This window comes from Urocitellus parryii, chromosome 6 (genome assembly GCF_045843805.1).
Source record: "Urocitellus parryii isolate mUroPar1 chromosome 6, mUroPar1.hap1, whole genome shotgun sequence".
NCBI lineage: Eukaryota > Metazoa > Chordata > Mammalia > Rodentia > Sciuridae > Urocitellus > Urocitellus parryii.
In genome coordinates this window covers 170,037,137-170,063,517 of record NC_135536.1, presented here as the reverse complement: position 1 = coordinate 170,063,517, position 26,381 = coordinate 170,037,137, and the positions used below count along the sequence as shown (strand labels likewise).

Below are 26,381 nucleotides of genomic sequence, written 5' to 3'. Positions count from 1 at the left end.
AGACTGAACTGCCTACAATCTATGGGAATATGAGATTTTACTTAAAGCTAACAAACACTGATGCTAAGTATGGATTCTCTTCCCTAGCCATGTCTACTTGGGCTTGTATATCTTTTCACATAAAGTAATTTTTTACCCATTTAACTGATGACCACCTTCCTCACTGAGGTCCTCAGAGCATCAGGGATGCACCTGGGAAGATCAGCAAAGGGATAATTTGTGCTTATGATTACTATTTGATGACCAAGATTAATCATGTGAATTTTAAAAGCCAATAAAACTCCCAAGTCCTTTGGTCATGCTAAAAGACCCAAAGGACAGTAGTCATCAGTTAAAGAGACAGTTGAGTCAAAGCTAGAGAGGTAAACAGAGACCTAGTCTATCTTGTTGTGGGCCTAAGGATTTCTAAGGATTTTAGAAAAAAAAAAGTTCTTTATGGATTATAGGCTAAAGTTTGCACAGTTTGGACAAAATATAAGTACTCTTACCAATAAATATGTTTCAAAATGACAAAGCTCTCCCCAGTTGGCAGCTCAAAATCCCAGCAAGAAGTGATGGGCACAGGCACAATGAGCTATGTACAGAGTGTAAACAGTAAGGCCCTTGAAGGGAAGTCATGAGGGGCAGAGCCAGGTGATGGAGTGTGCACTGGACCAATGCAGGGGTGGGGGTAGGAGGCAGTGGGCCCAGGAAAAAATACAACAGGTTTGTATTACTGTCAACCAATAGGCCACCAAAGCTTGCTGGCAGTGGTGGCAGGTTCACTGGGTCCCGCTAGTAGGCAGTTAAGGAGAAATTGTCCATGGAGGCGACCTGACCCCATTGTCCTTTACCCTTGGGGCAGCCACGCAAGACTTTAGTGCCTCTTCCTCTCGAAAAAGAGGAACAGGCCTGTCTGGCCATACTTGGGGCAATCTACTCGGGTCAGGGCAGGGCATATGGGGGTGGTTAGTTTCTCAAACAGGAATTTGGGTGCCAATGGCACCACAGATCCTGCAGCCCCTCCCTCCTAGGAAAAGAGCTCTGCGCACCTGTCTCCAACAGGGGGCCCCAAAACTCCCAACGCTTCAAGGGTCCAGCCAGGTTTGCTCCAGAGATGCCACAGAAGCAACCATCCTGAACAGTTTTTGAGTCCCTAATCCACCCGGGCCACTCCAACAAACCCAGCCTCCCTCCCCACAAAGCCCCCCACGCCCACCCTCAGCACATTCCTCAGTCTAGCTTGGGGGGTCCTTAAATATCAGTCTCCCGGAGGTTGCTGTAGTCGGCCAAGTCATAAGCCTGGCAGGTGGCGCCCTCCGCCACATCTTGGGGAACGCCTAGGGACACGGCTTCCACCTCCGATTTCAGGGTACACGCGGCCTCTGCGTGCTGCGTGCCCCCGGTGCGGATCTTCTGCGACAGGCTGGAGACCTTGGCACGAAGCTGGGTGGTCGGCCTCCGCAACGGCCCGAGCAGCCTCCACTCGCGGAAGGCGTAGAGGGTCTTTCGACGGCTAGAGACTGGAGCCTGCACCTCGTCCGTGCCTGGGCAGCTGGGATCTGGGGGCGCTATGAGAGCCAGCGGCGCTCCGGGGGGCGCGGCACTCGGGCTGGGGGCGCAGTCGGGGCGCGGGCCACTAGTCGAAGCCCTCCAGTGGTGGCCGTAGACGCGCCACAGGGGACGACGGCGTCTGCGGCGGCGACACTGACAGCGCAGGAGGCGGAGGAAGGCGCGCTTGAACTCGCGGCTGGAGCAGGGGTAGATGAGCGGGTTCACGCAGCTGTTGAAGTAGCCAAGCCAGAAGATAACCTTGAAGACGCCCTCTGATGGTTTCAGCTGCGGGAACAGGGAGCCTGGAGGGCACAGAGACCCGGATTGGTTAGTTGCTCTTGGAGCGGGAGGTCCAGGCAGGCCTTGGGTGCAAAGAGGACAGGCTCTCTATACACTCAGGGGGATTGAAAGGATCTCCCCAGAGATCCCTGATATAATTCAGGAGCTCCATAAACTTGGATAGGGAAAGCTAGCATCTCCAACGTTTACTCACCTCTACCCGAAACTGATCATTTCCTTCAATGAATGCAGGCAACAATCAGAGTAGAGTTGGACAAAATCATGTGAAATTACTGTTTTTGTACATCAAAACTAGTAGTGCAAGATTGGCAGTTCCCGCGGATATTTTCCTATCACATTCAATTGCTGCCGATGTTATGAGATATTTTCTGTGCTTCTTGTTATTTGGAAATGACAGTCGTTAGAATGCACCACCAGATCTCATTTAATGCCTTAATGTGGAGGCACATTTCTAAGTCATTGATTTCATGTAAAAATATTTTGACAACTTTTTTAGTAAAATCGGTTTCATTTCTCATTTTTTTTTTATTTCATGCTTTTGAAAGTACAACTTAAGATGAATCCATAGATTTCACCAGATACCTGAGTAGTCCCCAGCACAAAAAGGGGTAAGAACCTGGGAATTAAACCTGGACTAAGGCTTGCCCCATGCCAAGCAGTGTGCTGGGTTCTCCTGTGAGGAGGCACGAAGCATGGCCCTTGCTCCCAGGATAGCAACACGAACATCACTGAAATGCAGGTGGGGTGATGGTAGGGGAGTACTCATTTTGTTCACATAGGGAGGGAGCTTACGCTTTGTGTTTCTAAGGATCTCAGAGAATCAGCCTGGATGAGAAGGGCCAGAGTGTCTTACATGTGAAAGCTGCAAGTGGGCAAGAGAATGCCAAATTTGGAGCCTGGAAATAACCTGTAGGATCAACTCAGAAGATTTCATTTGGGACAGATGGTGAAGGGCCTTAAATGCTGGAAAGTTCAACTTTTTATTTTGTGGGTTAAGAACCATGAATTGCTTAAAGCAGGTCAGAGATTGGGCATAGAGTTAGGCTTCTATAAACAATGCCTATGGGCTATCAGAACGCAGGACAGTGAGGCTGTCCTACTGAGGTTGGGGAAGATTTCTGGGCTGACTTTGTGGGGGCACTAGGCAAGTGGGGGTGGGGGCACTGTTTGGGAGACCCTCCTCTCCACAAACCTCTACCCTGACATCCCCACCACAGACCTGAAGGAGGCCATGTCTATGGAAAGAACAGCCAGTTGCAAAGATACACTCCAGGAAACAGAAGCCACTTTCTTGTTCTTCTCTACCTAAGCAGCAGTAGGGGGCCCAGGGTGTTGCATCCTAGACAGGGGCTGCAGCTGCCCATGAGACCGAGCAATCCAGGGTCCTTAACAAACTGTGGAAACTTCTATATCTCCTCTTGCTCCTTCCCCACAAATAAGAGCAAGGTCCCTTAGTGAAGGGGAAGAAGCACCATGCCCTACTCTTTGACCTGGAGACCTTTGCATATTGTCTACCCCCTACCATATAGAAACAGTTCTGGGTGCCAAGAGATGTGGTGGAGAAAGAGGAGGGCCACACAGCATCACATGGCTCAAGAGCAAGCTATCTGGCTTTCTAAAGTCTCACCTTGCATTTCTGTGAATTAGAGATAATAATATTTCTCTGGAAATTTGGTAAAGATTTATAGGTCTTGGAACTAGCCTGTTAGCAGATTCTTAATAAATACCAGAGAGGGGCTGGAGATGGATGTAATTCAATGATACCATGCTTGTCTAGCATGTATGAAGCCTTGGGTTTGGTCCCCAATACCACAACTATACCACAAACTGGTGTCTGTTCTCCTCCCTTCCTACTTTTTTCCTGTGGTTTTGAGAGTGGAGCCTATAGTGTTGGGGAGAGACCAATTTCCACATATAGAGAGTGACCAGAAACAGTGGCTGAGATGTGGTAGGTTTTGGGGTGCTGGAGCATCAGTCAGGGTGGATTGAAGAGATGATTCTCCCTGGCAAAGGTGTTGGGTAGTCCCTGCAATATGTGGGCCATCAGGGTGGACCTCAACTTCCAGGAAGGCAGCCCTCAAGAACAGCATCCCTCAATGGCTGCAGTCAGATCAAGTGCTGAAAATAACTTCTGACTCAGGCTACAATTCTTTTATATTTAGCCCAGGATGACAAATCAGTGGACTATGCTTTCCAGTGGTGTGCCTGAAGCCGGCCAAAGGACATTGCTATCAGCATGGTTTTTATTCAGATTGGGGGGCAACACAGCATTTCATGATACTGCCTGGGTCTTGTTGTAAACATTAATATCCTAATTCATGCTCAATTGACCTGTGTGAAGCCAGCTGTGAACTGGGAATTCCTTACATATGAAAGAGGGAATCCAAACTCAGCCTCCCAGTGTATCCTATTGAGGATTTGTCTTACTTTGGGATCTCCTAGAAGCAGACTCTGAGACAAAGATTTAAATGCAAGTCATCAATTTGGGAGGTAAATGAAACACCTGGAGTCGGGAGGGAAAAAGAAAAGCAGGAAGCCCATGAGAGGTGGCTATCAAGTTAGTTGTCAATGTGGGCAACTGGGGCTTAATACCACCAGCGGGGCTCTAGGTGACTGTGCAGAACACAAACCTCAGAGTGACCCAACTGAGGGGAAAGGAGGTGGGATATTTACACTCCCGTTCCCATCAGCTATGTTGAGCTGTTCAGTCTGGGTGTTCATTTTTCTGCTTCTTGCCTGCTACCATGGTGGGCAAGGATTTTGATGGGCAGAGAGAGTTCCTGGGCAAAGTAATACAGGCATGTGCTCAGGTCGAAGTGGGTCCATGTGCACTGAAGGTCTAGGGGAGATGGGTAAGTGCCAATAACGTCCACCACAACTGTGTCTTATTTGCTTTCTGCCCATGGTGTGCAGACATGTTGCCTAGAAAATATAGACATCTGTGCCTTGGGTTTCAGATTCCACAGGCCACAGCTCCTCTGATCTCATAGATGGCAGGTCTAAGGTTCATATAGACCAGATTTTAGTGGGAACTTCTGCAGAACTTCTTTTATCAACCCTTCCTGATCCAGCAGAATTATTTGTATTCCTCTCCCCTCAGCCAACCCCCAGATCATCACACTTACTTATAAGTGCCAAGAACACTGTAAGTAATTATTGGTTTTCTGTTTATCTTGTCCTTAAATGCTTGGCACAGAATCCCTTGAAAATGGAAGCCTGAGCATTTCATTTCCTCACTTCCTGTCCTCTTTTCCTCATCTGCACTTTGACCTTCTTCCAGCTCCTTGTATCCCTCCTATCATGCCCTTCCTTTTGGGCTTAGCTGACCTCCTGCTTGCCAGCACCTCAGCCATTCCCTACTCCATCCTCCCCCGGAACTTAGGCTGGATTCATCTAGCCAGATCCTAACCCCAATTTAACCCATCTCCGGCAATTTAACCCATCTCTGAGCACACTTAGACCTCCAACCTCAGCTGTGTCCAGGAGCTGCAATGATCTCAGCCTTCATCCTTGGTAGCTCTGTCTCCTGTCCTGCTCTAGCCTTTCTAGCTCTGAGCCTGGTACCACCCTTTCTTCTTCCCCAAAGTAGTTTAACTAATCTCCTGTAACACAGAGGGAACTGAGGCCACAGAAGCTAGCCACATGCCCAAACCATCTGGCTTCTCTTCCTCCTGGGTTAGAAAGGAGTCACCCTCCTACCCAAAGTTGGTGTCCCTGCCTGTGTTGAGGTCCTTGATCCATCCTGTCATAGCTGCTGTCTCTCTGGTTGTGGCCTTGTGCTCCTTACCCTTTCCAGGCTACTCTTGCTGCTTCTCTTCTCCAGGGCACATCACCTGTCACCCTGCTGCTTTCCCTACCCCCTCCCCCACCCAGGGCCCCTAGCCTTCGAACAGCACTCTTGGCTGCCTGGATGCTGCTCATTCTATCCGTGGCTTCCAGGATGCCAATTTTATGATTTGTAAACTATTCGTGTCAGTTTCCTTTCCTGTATAGTGACTCTTTAATAAAATTTGTTACTGCTCCATTACTCTATGACATGATGTTTCTTGGAGGCAGGGATAGGATTCTCTATCTATAAGTTCCTGACCCAGAACAGTGGCTCTAAAATATTTGTTGAATGAATGCAGAAATGGCATTTGGATAGGTGTCCTTTAAAATGCTTTCTGAGTGCTCAGTACCCACTAGCCTCCATTTTGGGGCCTTGAAATGTTTTTTCATTGAGTCCTCAAGACAGCCCACTTGCAGAGATTCTAGTTAACCCTAGAGGTCAAGGTCAGGCTGTGCTCCTGAGCTGGTCTGGTCCTAAACCTTTTGGTCTTCCCATATCATCACTTAAGAGGGTCAGGGGCCACAGCCACTCCCTTTATTCCTGCAGCAGCTTCCCCACAAGCAGCATGCCTGTCCCCACTCCTGAGCATGGCTGATCTGGCCAGAGTGGCACTCCTCCTTTCTCCACAGGTAGCCTCTTCTCTTCAGACTCTGCAAAGACCACCTTCTCTGCAGGTGTTTCTGTGATTAACCTCACCTCACTGGTGGCCCCTGGGCAGGTGGTAGTGGTCTTTGGAGTGTGTGTGCCCAGCATACTCTCTTCTCTTGCCCCAGGCTTATGTGACATTGTTGGCTTTCTATATGGCCTCAAGGGTACCCTATGGCACTCAGAAGGGCTGGGCTGTTGCCTTCTCTCTGGAGAGAGCATTGAATAGACCCCAGACTCCTAGGATGAATCCCAGAGATCTGCCTGGTTGTCTCTTTCACCTCTTCAAGTCTTTGCTCAAAAGTTACCTTTTGGAGACTAGGAATGGAGCCACCATCTGACCTAGTTATACCACTCCAAGGATTTATCTTGAAGAATTAAAGTCAATACATCATAAAGATACATGTATGCCTATGTTTATAGCAGCACAATTCATAATAGTCAAATTATGGAACCTTCCCAGGTGTCTATTATCAGATGAATGGGTAAAGAAAATGTGGTATATATACACAATAGAGTTTTATTCAGCCATAAAGAAGAATGAAACTATGTTATTTGCAGGAAAATGGATGGAACTTGAGAACATTAGATTAAGTGAAATAAGTCAAACTCAAAATGTTAGGGGTTTGATGTTTTCTTTCACATGTGGAATCTAGAGAGAAAAAATGGGAGGAAGGTGGGTGGGATCTCATGAAAACAGAAGGGAGACCTGCAGAGTGGAGAAAAGGGACTGGAGGAGGGAAAAGGAGAGGGACAGGGGAAATATTGAGGAATGATATTGACCAAATCATATTGTTATATTGTATACATTTATGAATATGTAATAATGAATATCATTACTAGGTATAAGTATGATTCACCAATAAAAATGGAAAAAAGTTACCTGTTGGTCATTAAATAGATGCCCCCACTCCCATTTGCTATGAGGATTGGCTACCAATGGCTCCTACTTGTCCTCCTCTCTGGAGAGCTATTCCCAGCCAATGGGCACTGTTTCAAGTGGGGAGATGAATCTGACCCCATGTGGCAGCCCATAGCCAATGACAGTCCCTTGCTTCATTGTGGTACAATTCTGTGCTGCCCTTCTTGCTCCTGAGATCCCTAGAGTCATCACACTAAGGCAAGCCTTTGTTGGAGACCACAATCTGGGTTTAGCTCTTCCCCTTCCCCATGCCACTCCCTCCCTTCCTCCCAGATGTCTCCTGAGAACATTCTCTCAATAAATCCTTTGTAAAAAGAAGCCTAATGTCAATCTCTGCTTCTAGGACACCTGATCCAAGACACTCTTGATCAAGTTCCCAAATGTTTCTTCAAGTTCTTTTGCTTGGTCCCCAAACTTTGATCCAAGGATTAGTCCTTGGTCACCACCATAACTTGTCTGCCTATTGCTGGGAAAGGTGAGGTTGGAGTGTGCACATTTGTGTCCATTCCTCCTCATTCAAAAGGTGGCTCGGAGTGGGGTGGAGGTGCAGTGGCTACTTTTACCACCATGAGTAGAGACAGGATGGATGTAGATAGAGATGACCGACCATAATCGTAGCTTTTCTCTGCCTCCCTCTGATCCTTGTCCTTGTTCTGTCACGTGGTTAGTTTCCACCCAGCAGCTCCTGCCTGCCGTCCCCATTCCCTGTATTGGGGTTGCTATGACTTGGATATGTGTCCCCCAAAGACCCATGTGTTAAAGGCTTGGTCCCCAGCCTGTGGAGTTACTGGGAAGTGACAGAACCTTTAAGAGGTGGGGCCTAGTGAGAGATCTTCAGGTCACTGGTGGCATGTCCTTGAAGGGGATTGTGGGACCCTGGTCTTTTCCTCCTCCTCTTCTTTCACTTCCTGGCCATGAGGTGAGTGGTTCTGCCGTGCCATGCACTTCTGCCATGGTGAGCAGCCTTGTCCGAAAGCAACAGGGCTTGCTGATAATGAACTGGAGCTTCCCAAACTACGAGCCAAAATAAACCTTTTTTCTTTTTTACATTAATCATCTCAGTTTTTTTTTTTTTTTTTTGTACTGGGGATTGAGCTCAGAGGGACTTGACCACTGAGCCACATCCCTAGCCCTATTTTGTGTTTTGTTTAGATAAGGTCTCACTGAGTTACTTAGCACCTTGCTGTTACTGAGGCTGATTTTGAACTCAAATTCCTCCTGCTTCAGCCTCCCAAGCCACTGGGATTTCAGGCACACACCACCACACCTGGCTCAGGTATTTTTTTATAGAGATGTGAAACTGACTAACACAGGGGAGTCTGTCTCAGGAGTCTGACCCTAGTGTCCAGGGGACCAGACCCCTGCTGGTCAGAAGATGTAGGGCTTCCTCCTGAGTCAGCAAATAGCCATGTTGGCTGGGTCAGCCTGGTCCAAGAATTGTTGGGGAAATTGAGGCGGGGGATTGTTTGTAGTCTAGATTATGAAAGGCCAGTTCTGTGTTCTAAGGAGGAGCTGCTGAGATGTCAGGTAAGGCGGGAAAGGACATGGCTGGAACTGAGCACACTGGCCAAGCCCGCCGAGAACAGACAGCTCTGAAGCCAAGGGGGCAGACTGTGTGATTAACAGTACTTTTTTGGCATCACCAGAAGGGAACTTGTTCTTGGCACACCATCAGAATTCACAGCCAGTCTCTCCCATAACTTGTAGCCAACCATGAAATATCAGGCTTCACCCCAACCTCCCCCTTTTCCTATCCCCTCCTCCACTAGTGATTTTTCTACCCATAGTACGCCATCCTCTCTGGCTGAAAGATACAGAGGAGTTAAAAATACTCTGTCCTTCTAGATACTCAGGTCTCTTCCCACCGGCGGGTCTAGGAGAGAAGGAATTCCAGCTCCAGATTCCCCTCCTGTCTCCCAGTTCTCTAGCTGTTTGGCAGTGGCTCTGACCCTGGAGTTAAAAAATCTCTCCCAAGAGGGGCTAAACCTCCAACTCCTCACGGACCTCTTTGCTAAATCAGAAAGGGTCAGACAAGCCTCTCTAATAAAGCACCTTGCTTGAGGGCCTGTGGGGAGAGCAAGCCATGCATCTGACCGAGGAGACAGAATTCCAGGCAGAGGCAAGGGCATGAGGCATCAGGGTACCTGACAAGTTGGGGATAACCAGAAATTAGGATGGCTGCAGCAGAGAAGGTGAGAGGGAGAGTGGAAAGAGATAAAGCCATTTTGAAGTGGAAACACTCACAGAAGGCTGCCAGAAAGAGGTGAGCTGGGTAGGAGCCAGATCTCATGGACTGTGAGGACGTGGAAGAGTGGGTTGAGGGCACTGTGGGGCCAGCTGTGCCAGCCAAATCTCTTAAATTCCATGCATTGCTAATTTTCCATGGTGAGGGGCAACTGGCTGGATCTTATTTCTTGAGATGGACCAGGAATAGGCCAGAAGTCCTTCTGTGCTGCCATGATTGCCTCGGGATACTCGGGCTCCCTGGGGTGGCAGAGAACTATTGGTCTGGCCTGGGACACCCTTCTATAGCTGCAGGGTGTGAGGGGGAAGGGCAGGCAGCTCCTAGAGCACAGAGGCTGTGTGGAGGCCACATTAGGGATATAATATATCCCTATACTGGCTCCTGCTCATTTCCCTTCCACTCTGCCCCCCCCTCCTTTAATTTCTTTTCCTCTTTCTCCTCTTGGTTGCCATCGCTTCACTCATCTTTCCTGATCTAATCTGTAGCTTTGGAACAGGCCATACCAAGCTCTGAGCGACCAAGACTGCAGTTCTGCTGAATGGCTCTTGTGCTCAGCCCCACTGGATCCTGACCTGGGCATGAGCCTCTGAGCTCTGGGGCCACACTGGCAAATGACTCATAGGTCTGAGCAGAATAGCACTTCTGCCAGGGGAGAGAAGGTCTCCAGGTAGTGGCCACTCTGTCAGGGAGTCCCAGCACTGAGCTGCCTGAGCATTGCCTCCCAGACCCCATGTTAGTTCTCAGGGCCCAGAACTTTGTTCTCCTGGGCCTTCACTCACAAAGTGAAGGAATGAAAATCCTCCATCATCCCCAGGGTGCAAGATGAAGCAGAGCTTACGTGGGCTGGAGATGGGAACCCTGAGGAGTAGCTTCAGGGACTCTGCAGGTCCATAAGAGGCTCAGGCCATGCAGGGAGTAGCCATGTCCCATGGCAATGCTTGGGACCTTTTCTTGGCCAGCATCTGGGGCAGGAGGGTGCACAGCACTGAGTTTGGGGGATGTGAGCAGGGGCTGAGGAGTTGGGTGAGAGATAAAGCTGAAAACATGGCCGTGGAGTGACCCTTAACCCTGGGGACAGTGGCAGGCTTAAGGAGAAGAAAAGGGGAGTCCAGAAAGGGAAGACAGTGTGGTTGGGGTATGCAAGTGTGACAGACAGAATAAGAGCCCCCAAGAGGTCCAGACCTAAGAAATCCACCTTCCATGGTGAAGGGGACTTTGTAGCTGTCATTCAGCATCTTGAGTGAGGGAGACAATCCTTAGTTCTCTAGGTGGACACAAAGTAATCAGAGGGGTCCTGGTGAGAGGAAGCAAGTCAGGAGGGGCAGAGTCAGAGAAGATGTGACAACAGAGTACTGCTTCAGGGTAGAGGAGGGGCCTGGAGCCAAGGAATGCAGCCACCCCCAAAGGCTGGAAGAGGCCAGAGGGGGATTTTCCCCACTAATCTCTAGGCAAAGCACAGCCCTAAGGAGACTGATTTTTAGGACTTTTGATCTTCAGAACTGGGAGATAATATGTTGTTTTAAGCCACTAAGTTTAAGGTAATTACAAGAAACTAACATCAGGGGGTTTGAAGGGCTGGTGGGAACTTGGCATCTAGAATGTGGGCCTGGAACTTAAATATGGATCTGAGGGGAAGAGGGCCTTCTAGGAAGGCTGAGAAGGAGTAGGAGGTACACCTGGAGGAGTAGGGGGTAAAGAGGGAGACGAAGACTCCTAAGAGACCAGGAGAGAGCGCGCAAGCTGACATACAGGGATGAATGAAAGAAGGACTTGAAGAGTCCTCTGAGTATGAGAATCTGGCCGTCACCAGTGACCATGTCAAAGGCATATCTATGGCAGTGTGTCCTCAGAGGATGAGGGTTGGGGGAAGGATGGCAGGAGATATGTGAGTGAGGCTGATGTGTGTTGGTAGGTAGAGAAGTATCAACATCAGATTATTCTTTAAAGAAGTTAAGTTGCAAGGAATATTATTGCAAATAAATGAAAGGGAGGAAAGATCACAGTGAGAAGATAGGGAGAGGGTGAGGGCGAAGGGGCCACAAGGTTGAAGGAGACACATCTTTAAGAAAGCTCTGGACATATCAGTACGCTGTGTATAGGCAGAGGAGAGGTGGAAGGCAAGCAGTCACTGGTAGAGGAAGATCCCTTGGAAGGGAAAGAGCTTTGAGAGGGAGTCAGAGCTGATTTGGAACCTGCAGGAATTCTGGAGAGATCCTAAGGCCTGCTGCCATGCAGAGCCCCGACTATGGAAGGTGATTTTTGTTTAGTGAGTGCTCACTTAGATCCTGGCTTGCATTGATATCATGAGAGCTGATGGTTCAATTTCCAGGAATTTTTCAAGATGGTGTGTGTCTGTGTATGTGTGTGTGTGTGTGTGTGTGTGTGTGTGTGTGTTGTGTGCACGCGTTGTTGATAACTTGCAATTGACCAAAGTTGGAATATTTATACTAGGGGAATGGGCAGATGCTACAAATTAGCTCCATCCCAAAGCCAATTATTGGACATTTCCCAGAACATCACTGTATTCCATGTGAAAGAATGGCCTGATTCAGGATTTGGGACTCATAGAAGTAGGTAGATGGGAGAGAGTTAAAAATTGTTGGAAAGGATGAAGTGATAGATCATGGGACTAGCTGGCTAGGGAAGGGAGGTATAACTGGTCAGGTGACAAAATGTAGGGCAGAAAGGTGAAGGCTTGGGTGGTTGAGATCAATGAGCAGAAGTAATGGGAGCCAAGGAGGCAGGACAGGAGCAGATTGGGGCAGGCATGTGGACTTGGGCATGGCCCTAATTAGAATGGGGAGAGGGAAGGTCACTGTAATGGGGAGGCCAACGTGTCATCATGGTCAGCCTCAGTATAGTGATGTCACACTGATGACAGGGGAGGGATGAAAGTGAGGGAGAAATCTTGTGACCCCAACACTTAGGTCTTTAATGAATGAGGCTGGGTGATCCAAAGGTCATCGAATGTTTGGGACAGCACTTTAGCAGGAGCTGGGCACAGGATGAGATCTGAAGGGAAGGGATCTGTCCCCAAGGACAAAAACCCATCTCCATCAGTGGTATATATTTTCTTTACAAAAAATAAAACATATTTCCTAGATCTTTCCACTAGATGTGTAACCAATTCAGAATCAAGGAGGAGCTGAGAGCTCAGACTGTGGTCTCTCACTTGTCATTTTCCACTAAAAGATACCAGAACTTTTAAGAGAAATAACTAATTCTAGGTCTAGAGCAGGAAAAGCATAAGCTGAGACTAAAATGTCTCACTCGATCAGAAAGCAAGGAAGTACTCAACATTCTCTGGGTTGTGCCAAAGGTCTCAGGAGCCAATCTGAAAAGGTGCTCACTAATCAAGCCCCAAATGGTGATGTCTGTAAGGTGTCAGAATAGCATGGATGTCTAAAAACCATGGCATTATCATGGTATTAAAAAACCCCCATTGGTCACCTCTGAAAGAACACTGGAGAATTGACTCCTCATTTGGTATATAAGGAGGAATGTTCAGTACCTCTCCTGCCTCTTCTAAAGACACTATTTCAACCAAACAGCTAGTGGTGAATTCTTTTTGAAATTCTAGTAAAAAAAATCCAGAAGTAATTATAGGATTAAAATACCAGCACTTTAAGCCCCATTGGTCCCGGCCATGATCAAAGCTGCTAAAGCCAGCAGAGGAGAGGCTGATGAGTTATCTTATAATGGACAAATCAGGCCGACAGCATCTGAACCCTGATCAGTCTTGACATCACAAAAGAGAATTCTTGTCCAAACCACCAAACCTGAATCTCATCAAACTAGCTTATAGGCAAATAGGAAACAGAGGGATATGGTAAATGGTACTATGGAGATGTGAAGTCTATATATTGTGAAATATACCTTGGGAGAAGCAATTTTGTTTCTTTACTAAAGAAATTAAAAGAAAAAAGAGGTAGTGGTGGTGGTGGTGGGGAGGGATGTATCAATTAAGTAAACCTGGTAGGTAAATGAACCACATACAATACATATGCCTTTTTTGGATCTTCATTCTAACAAAGTAAAAGTTTATAAAGCAACCAGCAACCTTTTAAACACTAGGTAGATATCTGAATTAAATTGATAATATTAAGTGGTCATTTTAATGCGTTATAATAGATAGTAGTTATTTTTTAAAAGTCGTTTTCTTCTAGAAATACATATTGAAAAATATACAGTTAAAGTGATATGGTATCTGGGATTTTTTTTTTCATAATAATCTGCAGTGGTGGGAGAGTGGGTGGGGTTGAGATGAACCAACATTATTAGCCTGGGGTTGAAGCAGGGTCATAGATACATGGGGGTTAATTATACTGTTCTATTTTTGTAGGTACTTGAAACTTTCCATAAAGAACAAACAAACAAACAAACCACCAACAACAGCAAAAGCCCAGGCTGGAGCTGTAACTCAGTGGCAGAATTGTGCTTAGCATGTCCAAGGCCCTACTTCGACCCATAGCACTGCAAAAACAATCCAAAACCAAAACCCCCAAAACCCCAAAAAACAAAAAAACAAAAAAAATCCAAAACAACAACCTCACAAAGAACCGTAACTCATGGCTTATTTGTAACAGTTACTTGATCAATGTTATATATTATGCTTAAATTTTTTAAAGCACATACATGGAGGGTCATACATCCATATCACTAGTAAGGATGATTGACAGTTAATAGAGGGAAGTTACACTAAGTGAGATAATCCAGTCCTGGTAAAAATACCATAGCATTCCACATATATGAAACACCTGAGGTAGTCCAATTCATAGAATCAAAGAGCAGGATGGTGCTTCACAATTCCTCAATGGGAGTTGCCAATCAATGGGCATAAAATTTCAGTTCAGGAAGGTGAATAAGTTCTAGAGCTCTTCTGTACAACACAGTTCCTGTAGTTAACAATACCATATTCATACTTAAAATTTATTAGGAGGGTAGATTTCATATTAGGTGGATAAATTAATAAATAGATAGATAAATAATAAAATACCACAATATGACACAAAAAATAAAGTAAGTAGAAGGCTGTGTAATATGGTTTGGATGTGAGGTGTCCCTCAAAAGCTTACATGTGAGACAATGCTAGAAGGTTCAGAGGAGAAACGATTAGGTTGTGAGAGTCTTAACCCTATCAATGACTTAATCCCCGATAGGGATCAAGTGAGTAGTAACTGAAGTGATAGGGTGTGGGGAGGAGGTGGGAGCTGGAACATGGCTCTGGGGTATATATTCTATATCTCGAGAGTGGAGACTCTCTCTCTCTGCTTCCTGATCACCATGATGTGAGCTGCTTCCCTCCGCCATCCACTCCCGCCATGATGTTCAGCCTCACCTTGAGCCCCAAGGAATGAAGCTGGTCTTCTATGAACTAAGACCTCTGAAACCATGAGCTCTCAAATAACTTTTCCTCCTCTACAATTGTTCTGGTCAGATCTTTTAGTTACAGCAGCTAAATAGTTGACTAAAACAGCTGTGCTTTACCACACAGACTCTTGGCATGGCAGGATGCAAAGAGGCCATGGATTCTGTCCTTTTCTTCTTCTTCTGCATACATTTAATGAGCATATACTATGTGCTAGGTGCCACAGAAGCACAGGTAGGAGACTTAATGCCAGACTTTTCTTCAGGTTTTTGCATGGGGGTGGGGGGATGGGGACAAATGCCATTACCAATGACCTGTCACACAGCATCCCCACCTCTTCCCCTGCACCTGCCGGCCCAAGAAATATCTCAGGAAGCTGTGGAGATGGGTCCTTTAGAACATGCCAAATCTCAGAAACACCTGCCTGCACCACTCCTTACCTGATTGTCACAGCCTGCTTTCCATTCTGGACATCAATTCTGTTAGATATGGAAAATGAAAAACCCTCAAATAGTGTGGCCTTGGAAAAGGGAATGAAAAGAAAGCCATACATTGATAGCTTTAATCTCTTTCAAGATAAATCCTTTCCAGATGCTGGCCACAGGTGGGGAGAAGGTGTTTTATCAAAACTAGAATGATAGTCTCTGGGAAGCACTAATCTCTTCCAAGATAAATCCTCTCCAGGTGCTGGCCACAGACCTCCCCACCCGCCTAAAAACCCAAATTCCTGAGTGCCCAAACTCACATGCTCACTAAATCGTCTCTCAGTATTGCCTATATAAGCCCAAATTCCTTTGGCCAGTGATTCATTTTCCACCAGGAAAGTGTGCCCATCTGAGGTGTCACCCTCTTCCTGCATGAAACTTCTTTCCTCAATAAAAATCTGGGCTGATCCATGAAGTTTGCATCCAGTCTGGTCTTTTTGTGCTAACAAAATCCTCAGCATGGCTCACAGTCTCCTACCTGCTTTCTGTCCCTCTCATTAAGGTACTCAAATTGACAGTCAAGTTTATAAGTGCATACATCTCAAGCGCACAGCTTGCTGACTTTACATATGCAAACAGTGATGTGATAACAGCCCAGAACAAGATACAGAACATTGCTAGTCGAAGGTTCTAGCATTCGCTTCCAGTAAGTACCAACACACACACACACACACACACACACACACACATACACACACGTAATCACTACCCTGATTTTTATTGCTGTTGATTAATTTCACATATTATTCAACTTTGTATACACAGAACCATATGGTACATATGCTTTAAATTTCTGATCTGACTTATTCTACTTAATGTCATGTACAAAATATTCACCCATATTGTTGTGTATACCTGAGGTTTGTTCTTTTCCCTGTTGTACAGTAGTCCAGTTTATTTCCCCATCCTCCTGCTGGCCTCATCCCTTGACCTTTCTTCTCATAGACTACACATTCCAAGAGTGTCTCATAGACTCCCAAGCCAGGAGCACCCCTGCAATATGGCCACTTTTCTATGCCCACATAGTAAGTTCTCTCACTCTTCAAACTTTGTGCTATGTATTGAATATTCACAAGGACAGTATACTGTGGGGAAAGTAATGTGCAGTAGAAGCATGTGCACACCTAACTAAGTCTGGGTGGTCAGGGAGGTGTGCTGTATCACAGAGACAGACTCACAGCAGGGAGAGAGACCTGGTGAGGCTTGTGGATGGATGGTGTGTTGTTCTGGTACATTGGCTGGACTGTGGGGGCTTCTGATATCTGGGCCTCCAGACAACTTGAATCTCTTGAAGTGTATTTGGGAGGGGTCCTAGGTTCTGAGCCTCTGGGACTGCCCTGGGTGATGGCACTCAGAAGCCAGGGATGCTTTGTGATCTGCCCAACAAAAACACAGCTGGGAGTGCAAGCTTGAGGGGTTTGCTAGTAGTCATCAGGAATGACAGGAGGTGTGGCTGGTGTGTGAGTGTAAAATGTAGGGGACAGATCCACCTCTGGGACTGGCTGGGGGCATTTCCCAGGCAGCAAAAGCCAAAGGTAGCAAAGTGTTATTGTTGTGAAGACACCGAGGAGAGACACAGCCTCTGGAGACTCTGGGAAGAGGAAGGAATCTCTGCAGCAGATGGATGCTTGCTAGGGGCAGGTTTCCCCTGTCCTTCCTGTGTCTCTCTGGCCCTCAGGGAAGGTGACCTGCATGACTACACTGAGTGATTGGCTCAGACCTCTGAGAGAAAGGGGACTCATGCATCAAGTATCCCAGGGTCAGAAGGCTTCACCAGGCACACTTCCAGCTGCCCACCCCTCCCAGGGCTACGGCCCCATGGTGGCCATGCTCCCACCTCAGGGATCCTCCAGGGAAGTCCCAGGCAGCAGCTCTGACTGTTACCTCTCCACATAACCCTCTGCAGGTTTGTGCTGCTCTAGACATTGGGGCTACAGGATGCCTGTGAGCAGGAACCACTTACGCAGTTTCCTGTGATTTTCCATGGCACTTAGCCCTGCGCCAGCTTGCTGAGGTCAGTGGGTATGTGTTTGTCCTGGGTAGGGCTGCCAACAGCCCCTCCTCCACAGGCCTCTCAGACCAATGTCCATATTCTCTCTTGTCCAACCAGGAACATCTTTGAAACTGACAGGGAGCACTATCATAATCACGTTGGTCAACAGGCACAAAACAGGACTGTCCTAGGTGAACAGGGATGTGCCATCACTATGCATGCTCAGCTGAGTATAAGCATGAAAGCCAAAGTTGGGGGGCTGCAGGTGAGGGATGAGGGGTTTTTATGTGTCCACAGGTATCTCTGTAATCAGAAGCAACCTTTGCTGCCTGGAATCACTGTTGAACTCTTGATGTCTCAGGTTCATTGAGGGACCCTCTGCCTGTCTCAGGGGAATGCGTGCTCTGCAGTTGCTCCTCACCAAGAAAGTGGGGCAGCCAGAAATGAGGGAGATGATCCCAGTCTCTTTGGGCCCCTCAGGATTTTACGTGTCTGGCATCTGTGTCCCCAGGGTTCCTTATAATTCAGGACACCCACAGATGGTGCTCTTTCTCTTTCTCCGGCCTGACCCACAGCATTAGGTGACCAGTCCTTGGCCCACTGTGCCAGTGTCCCTCTATGACTCTGGACCATTTTCTTGTTACCCGCCTTGGCTATTGGTGGCTGTTGTTAAAGCACTGTCTCTGCTGTGGTTTTGGCTGCTGCTTCTACTTAGCTTTGTGTGTGCAGGTGTGAGTGGGGACACTGTGGACTGTTAGGCAGCCCTGGGTAGTATCTTTATAGGTCCTTCAATTTCTATGGCCTATGGCCTTTGTGGATACACACTGATCTTTCCCAATCCCTCCATGTCTGGTGCTCATCACACCTAGTGTGGCCATCAGGATCTTTGAGGAGGGAGGTGCTACCTGTATGGCTATCCTGCCCAGCTACCTTAATTAATTTATTTATTTTTGGTACCATGGATTAAACCCAGGGACACTTAACATCTGAGTCATATCCCCAGTTCTTTTTAAAAATTTTTGAGACATAGTCTCATTAAATTTCTCAGGGCCTTGTTAAATAGCTAAGGCTGGATTTGAACTTGTGATCCTCTTGCCTCACCCTCCTGAGCCGCTAGGATTTCAGGCATGTGCCACCACACCTGGCCCAGCTGCTTCTCTCTCTGCTTCTTCTGGTTCTTTCACAGCAGGTGTTCCCTGAAGCTCCACCGAACCCTTCTCTTTTCTATTCTCCCTCCATCCTTTCCTACACACCATGCTCCTGTGAGCACCCCCATCCTTGACCCCATAACCAAGTTCCCCTCATCCTTCCCTCCCCGCCATATACCTGGCACCTTCATGCCAAGATCTGCCTGCGCCTCAGAGGCCAGATTCCCTTCAAAGCGTTGCTGCTCAGAATGTTCGGGCTCTTCCAAAGGGACCTCCCCATCCCAGGCCTGGGGGGTGTTAAGACTTCCTGCCCAATTTCCTGCCTACACAGCCTCCAAGCCATTCCTGCTCCCTTAGCAGCCTCTGCCCTTGTATTAGCTCTTCAAGTCACATGGGGAAGATTGGAATATTCTGTTTCCTTGCTTGGCCTCTGCTCTCTTGCCTCATTTGTCAATACCACTCCATTCAGCTCCACCGGCATCCCTTAGCTCTTGTGTGTATGTCTTAAACATACAGCTCTATGACTTTACATATGCATACACCCTTGCAAATCTCTGCCCAGAACAAGATACAGAGCTTCTGAAGGGACCCCATGCCACTTGTGAGGAGCAGCAGAGACTGAGGAATTGAGAAAGAGCAGTAGATGCTAGGAAGGGGCAAAGACCGTTGAAATTTAGGGATGATTTCCTAGAAGAGGGAAACATGTGATCCGGACCTCAAATAACAATAATAGCCCTTTGCAGTGCTTATTGTAACTGCAAAAACCAAGAAAAACTGCACATTCAGCAGGACACTGGATCAACACACCTGGAAGACACTCAAATGTATTGTTGTGACAATGGCCCAGCATGGCATAAATTTCAAGGACATAATATTGGGTTAAAAAAGGTAAACTGAAGACTGATATGCATAGCAGGTGCCATTGATATAAATTCTAAAGACACACAAAGCAATGTTATACTTTGTTATGAATACAGATGCTTGCGCTAAGAGTATAAACAAATACACGGGAATGACAAATGCCAGATTTGCCTTTGGGGAGGCAGGGAGAGAGAGAGAGAGATTGCAGCTGGGTTCTATTTTTTTTTTTTTTTTGAAAGGAGCAAGAGGAAGGGATCTAAGGCAAATATGGCAAAATGTTAACATGTGTTCAAAATGGGTGGTTATAGTACATAGGTGCTTGTTATATAATTTTTCTACTCATTTGTGTTTTATTCTGTAATTAAAATTTTAAAAGAAGTTAAAGAAAATATAAAAAGGGAAGTGGCTTCCCTCCAGGGAGCCTGTGTGAATCAAGGTGCAGGGGGAGAATGAGGGTGCTTATGAACAAGATGCAGGGGGGCAAGGCCAGCACAGGGGTGTGGGGATGGAGCTCAGAGAGTTCTAAATCCTGGGTGGCTGAGTAGGTGTCTAAGGTGGGGACACACCCACTCTCTCCTGACTGCTTATTTGTCTTCTCCAGGTGTGTTGCTTTCAGAACATTCCTTGCCCCTGTGCTCACAACAGAGTTTGGATTTTCTTCCCAGAGCAGTGGGAAAACTCTTTGGGACAGATGACTTCAAGTGGGGGCTTTACTCATGCCTTACTCTGAGTTAGCATCAGCATATCCAGCACTTGCTAAGTGCCACAATTATATTCATGCAATATTATTCTCACCACAGCACTCTAGGCTGGCATTATTATCATCACCACCATCCCTATGTATAGATGAAGAAACAGAGGCACAGAGTGGGTAAGGGACTTGCCTGAAGTTCCACAGAGGCAGAGCTGGGATTTGAACCCAGGCTGTTTGGTGTCAGAGCCTGTGACCCTCAATGTGGCACTCTATAGTCTCTCATATGCCAGGTGCTGTGCTGGCCACTGTGGATTCATGATGAGACAGTTATGGGACCTTGCCATCACAGAGCTTCAGAGCCAGTGGGGAAGTCAAACATCAAATCAAGCAACACACACATATGTAACTATAACTGATGATTCAGTGAAGACAGAGAACCTTATCCTTTGAAAGAGAAAATAGGGAGGACAACTGAGACTGATAACTCTAAGAAAAGGGGACATTTGTGTGAAGATCTAAAGGATGATGAGTTAGCCAGGAGAGGCTGCTGGTGGGTGGAGGTTGTGTGTGTGGGGGGAAGCTGTCCAGATAGAGGGAAGAGCAAGTGCAAAAGTCTAGAGTCAGGTATGGTTTGGTAAAGGAACCAGACAGGATCAGAGTAGTGAAATATGCAGGGGGCAGGTAGAGGGAGGGAACAGGGGCAAGGTAGAGGGAGGTAGCCCCTTCCTTGGGACCTCCCTTTCTGGAGGGGAATTACATGTCTGGGATTGCCCTAGTTCATGTCAGTGGTTCTAGTGTAAACACTCATAATGTCCCATTTTGGCCTGAACAATAAAAATTTGAAGGTTACCTTCTCCAGGCCATGGTAGAGTTTGGATTTTCTTCCCAGGGCAGTGGGAAAACATTGAGGGATTTAGTAGGAGAGTGACACATCTAATTCATAATGTATAAAGGTCACTGTGCCTGCTGTGGGGAGAGGGCCTGCAGTGGAGGGGGGGGGCGCGTGAGGCATTGTTTCTCCCTTGACTCAGTCTCACAAGGTAAGAAGGGGGCAGGTCAGGGAGAAAAGGCACTGGGGGGGGGCTCTGCTTGAGCAGGCTGAGGCTGCAGCTGCATGGGAAATGATTCCAGGCAAATGTCCCCACAGTTGCTGCCTCCTTCTCCTCCCCGTACTGGTCCAGCCCCTAGTCCCTGCTGCAAGAGAGGTCTCAAGGAGTGAAAGGAAGCGCCTGAGAACATTGCCCATATCCCAGGGCAACTTGTGAAGGAATTAGGAAAGTTCCCCGACTTCATAAATTTCAGAAATGATTGTCCATTTTGTAATTTGCCCTGTTTTTTTTCCCCTTCTTACCCCACACAATCCTCTCCTGCAACTCCTTCAAAAAGAGCCTTCAGACATAAAAGCTCAGGATACACTCACAGATACCACTGAGGCCAGCTTCCAAACTGAAGGAGTGCTGAAGGAAGCAGGTGGCTTCTAGAGTATGGTGATGCACAGGTGGACGGGCCAGGGCCTGCTTCTCATGAATGAATGAACACAAGGGGACCTACCCACTCTGTGCCTCTAGTTCCGGATGGCGGGTATTGTAGGGGTCACATACACAGCTGACCACACAATGTGGGCGATATCTACAAGGATTTCTCATGGTCATGGGGGGCTGGAAACAAGACCGGATTTGTAATAGCAACGAACAGGAGAAGAACAAAGAGCTGGAACCCTGTGAAACGAAACCTGCTTCTCATTTTCCCTATACAAAGTAAGAGATCAGGAAAGTCGCTGAATCAACCCTACAGGGTTAGGATGGAACCCTAAGGAGGAGGTGGAGGATCATCCATGTCTGCCAGGAAGCCATAGCTATAGGCTTGGAAAGGAAATGAAGGGGCTAGTGGGAGAGGGATCGCTTACCCAGCGGCAGGACGAAGAAGAAGGGGAACCAGCAGAGCACGAAGACGCCCACGACGATGGCCAGCGTCTTGGCTGCCTTCTTCTCACGGGAGAACTTGAGCAGGCGAACAGATAGCGAGCTGCGGAAGGTGTGGCCCTTGGTACTCCGAGTCCCATGCGTTCCGTCTGCGCCGGCGGCTGCACCACGACAGTGGATACGCAGCACCACCTCGGAGGCCTTGCCCCGCTCACGCTTGACGCCCGCCTCGAGGCTGCGCGTGGTGCTGCGCGCGACCACGTACACGCGGCAGTACATGACCACGATGACTGCCATGGGCAGATAGAAGGAGCACACCGAAGAGAAGACAGCATAGCCCGCCTCCTCCGTGATGCCGCAAAAGCGCTCGTCCGGGGGCACGGGCTCCTTCCAGCCCAGCAGAGGCCCCACGGACACGACGAGGGCTACGGCCCAGAGCAGCGCTAGGATGGCCGCCGCCTTGCGCTCTGTCATGATCGCAGGGTACTTGAGTGAGTGGCGCACGCCCACGTACCGATCCACCGAGATGGTGCAGAGGCTAAGGATGGAGGCCGTGCAGCACAGCACGTCCACCGCGGCCCACACGTCGCAGAAGGCCCGGCCGAAGGCCCAGAAGCCCAGAACCTCCATGGTGGCGGAGAAGGGCAGAACGGTGGCGCTCAGCAGTAGGTCGGCTACAGCTAGGTTCACTATGAAATAGTTGGTGACCGTCTGCAGGTGGCGGTTGCAGGCCACCGAGAGGATGACAAGTAGATTGCCCGCTACAGCGGTGAGGATGAAGGCTGCCAGAAAGACACCCACCCCCACCCCCTGCGCACTCACAACAAGCCCCCCGACGGCCGCTGTGCCGTTCACCTCGCCACCCGCGCCCGCGCCCCCCGGCTCCCCAGCGGAGCTCTGGTTGTCCTCGCCGCCGCCCGCTCCCACCACGCCGCTGCCGCCGCCCGTGGCCCCCGAAACGCTGCCCACCGCCGGGGCCTCCGAGGCAGTCGCGCCGCCTGTGCTGCCCCCGCCGCCGCTCGCACTGGAGCCCCCGGAGCTGCTGTCCGGGCGGGGTCCCTCGAAAGTGACGCTAAGGAGGTCTCGGAAAGTCATCTCAACGTGCAGCCGTCGGGGGCCGAGCCGGGATGCAGGACCAACAACTGACAGGGAGGGGGCAGGAGGGCATAGCCGCAGGGCTTCGGGTTCAGCCCCGCGCGCGAGTCGCGTCTGGGTCCTGCCCAAGTTCCTGTGATGCGTAGCGTGGCAGCTGGGGAGCGGAATGCCAGGTCGGGAGGCGGCTGGGGCTCCCCGAGGCCACCCGTGGAGTCGGATCGAAGAAGAGTCAAGGCTGGTGACTCGCGCAGCTCTCTAAGCGTGCCCAGGCGATCCGGCAAAGCAGCGGCTCCGGGACCCGGTGGTGCAGGCAGTGGCCACTGCGGCGCTCCCAACTCCGTGCGGGGGGCGGGACGGAGGAGGGGCAGCGCGTGGAGGGAGGAGGGGGCGGCCGAGCCGAGAGAGGGGGCGCCGCGCTCCCTGGGAGAAGGGGCTCTGATCTCTGGGAGACAGCGTACGTGAAGGTCCGGAGGGGTTGCGGTGCTGACGCGCTCTCCGACTCCTAAGCCACCTACGCTTCGCCGCTGGTGCCAGCACTGCTCTCTTCCTTCGCTGTTCCCTTCGCGCGCTCTCCCGCACCTCTTCTGGATCCCCTCTCCCGTTGTTCTCACTCCTCAGCCGCGTCCCTCTTCTTCTTCTTCGCTTCCCTTTCCAGCCTCCGGGTCACTCACTGGTTGCCCTTGGGCGTGCGGAGCTTAGAAGGCGCGATTTCTTGGTCCCCAGACTCCCGACTCCGGCCGCCAGAGAGCAGCAAGCGCCCGGGATCTGCGGACTGCGGACTGGACCGTGCAGTGTCGCGGCGGTCGCCTCCTGAGACTGCCTGGATCAATCTGCCGCACCTCTTTTTTTTTTTTTTTTTTTTCTTTCAGGCCACAGGCTAGAGGAGGGTCTCAAACCCTTCTGCCAAGTACGAAGGCGTGGAGAGAGCCCCGGAAGGGGTCAGAAGCCTGGTATAAGCTGAGGCCCTAGCTGGGTATGATGGGCGCCGGCCGAACAGACTGTGTGGCTATAGCCCTGAGACCCTGCCCAGGACAGTGATCTATGTAACACCAACTTTCGCACTGTTAGTTTACTCTACATCAAATGTCAGAATAAATCTTTCTATTGCTACTGCAAATAAGCGGCCTGGTGCTGGGGAGGGAGAGCACAAGTGCTGGAGGGTGGGAAAGGTCACTTGGCAGGATGGATGGGGGTGGAGGAGGGAAGAGAGAAGTCTGGCTCCAAATACCCAGGCTCCTCCCTTATTAGCTGTTGGATCTCTTTGTACCTACCTCAGTTTCTCATCTGTAAAATGAGAGTCAAAGGTAGCGTCTACCTAGTGCCTGGGTTTCTTAGTTGAGTAGGACTTAGAACGGCAGGGTCTGAACAGAGAGGACAGGGGGCAGAAGAAATGTGGCACTGGAATGAAGCACAGACACTGGTGGAGGTTAGAGTAGGAGGAGCCTCTTACTGACCAGCAGATCTGGCAGGAAGAGACACAAGACGATCATTCATTAAGCCAACATAAAATACTTAAGTGGCTGCTGGCCCTTATGAGCGACAGAAGAAGAAGAGTCAGTAGGGAGCATAAAGCCACCTCTTAGGTGCAAGATGAAGATGATTTAACACTTGCCAGGGGATTTTTTGGAAAGAAGGCTGGGAGGAGATGGGTCTTGGCGTCTCTGGCTGTGGCTAACAGGCAAATTGTCTGAAAGTCCTAGATGAGAAGCTGCTTTGAAGAAAAAGCAGGAAATGGGAGAATTGTTGAAATATGGGTAAGCCCCTCCTCCAGCCCAGGAAGCCAAGGCTGTAATAATCATAACTTAGAAACAGTTCTTCAAGGCCCACAGTTACCCCATTAAATCATCCATGTTTTACTTGGGTCTGGAAATTACCACTGTGGGTTAAAATGAAAGCAATGTGGCTTTTAAGGGTTAGCTGGAAGCTGACCAAAAACAAAACCCTGAATCTGGGCTTCCTCTCTGAAAGGGAAGGGCACTGCGAGGGGATGCCAGGAGCTCCTCACCTGGGAGTGAGGGGAGGCAGTCCTAGTGTCCATGACTGGCTGCCTTCTCATAATGTGGGACAGGTGTAACCCCAATGGAGTCCATTTGGTTCTAGGTCTGGTGAGTTTTCAAAGAAGACTGGGGTAAGGAGAATGGGGCTGGAGCACTAGGGGATTTCTTCACTGGTGTCACAGAGATCTGTGCTTGATTCTGTCTAGAGAGCCAGCAGAAGGCTGGAGGTGTCTTTGCCAGCAACTGTGAGAAGGAGAGGTGGGGTAGGGTGCCTGGAAGAAGATGGGGCAGCCTCACTCCTTTTAGAATTTGGTGGTCCTCAGAAGGTCTGCAAGAGGATGTTTTAGAGATCTTTGGGAAGGAACATGGAAAGGCAGGAGCTGTGAGATCATCTGTCAGTTTCCTGTGCCAGTTTATCAGATGCTCAAATCTGGGAAGGGTCTAGACACATGTACTTCTGGCAGGGGCAAAGAGAGAAGGAGTTGTCTCTATCTGAAGAGAGGTTTTAACAGTGGAGAGACTGGGATAAAGCTCAATACTGCTCCAAGCACACCATCCACACCCACAAATTTGCCTGGATACATCATGGGCACCTCAAATTAGAGGTATTTAACAAAACTAAATTAAACTAAACTCACCATCTTGGATACTCAAATTTTCAACTTGCTGTAATCCCTTATGAAAATGGAACCACCATCCAGGCAGTTACAGCAAGACACCTAAATTCATCCTCTGGTTCACCCTCTACTCCAAAACTAGCCAGTCTACAAGTTCTGCTGATTGGTTTTGCCACTTCACTTTGTGAATCCATTTCTTCTCTCCGTAGTCTCTACCTTGGGTCAAGTCTAAAATTTCTCATTCTAATTTTCATTTCTACTTCAACCATGCCTCTTCCCGGTCTGTTTTTATATGGATCTTTCTTTCTTTGAATTTTTTAAAAATGTATTTATTCTAATTAGTTATATATGACAGCAGAATGCAATTCAATTCATATTACACAAATAGAGCCCAATTTTTCATGTCTCTGGTTGAAGACAAAAGTAGAGTCCCACCATTTGTGTTTTCATACTTAGGGTAATGATGTCTGTCTCATTCCACCGTCTTTCCTACAGCCCATACTCCTCCTCCCCTTTGCCCTAACTAAAGTTCATCTATTCCTGCCATGCTCCCCCGCCCATCCCCATTGTGAATCAACATCCTTATACCAGAAAAGACATTCCCGCCTTTGCTTTTTTTGGGATTGGCTTACTTTACTTAGCATCATATTCTTCATCTCCATCCATTTACCTGCAAATGCCATGATTTTATTCTCTTTTAATGCTGAATAATATTCCATTGTGTGTA

At 48.6% G+C, this 26,381-nt stretch overlaps 1 protein-coding gene across 1 annotated transcript; it reads right to left on the bottom strand.

The window, feature by feature from the left end:
* Positions 1–525: 525 nt before the first annotated feature.
* Positions 526–23,733, bottom strand: Adra1d (adrenoceptor alpha 1D). Its single transcript, XM_026385812.2, has 2 exons — positions 21,930–23,733; positions 526–1,835 (listed from the first exon to the last, which is right to left on the bottom strand). The coding sequence occupies exons 1-2, from the start codon at positions 23,038–23,040 to the stop codon at positions 1,234–1,236; spliced, it is 1,713 nt and encodes a 570-aa protein (XP_026241597.2). The 5' UTR covers positions 23,041–23,733; the 3' UTR covers positions 526–1,233.
* Between the last annotated feature and the right edge of the window lie 2,648 nt (positions 23,734–26,381).

Excerpts from the sequence above, each read along its gene's own strand:
- Adra1d (XM_026385812.2), bottom strand. The coding sequence starts at position 23,040 with ATGACTTTCCGAGACCTCCTTAGCGTCACTTTCGAGGGACCCCGCCCG. Across the intron at positions 1,836-21,929 it reads CTTCTTCGTCCTGCCGCTGG|GCTCCCTGTTCCCGCAGCTG; the intron begins GTAAGCGATCCC and ends TGTGCCCTCCAG.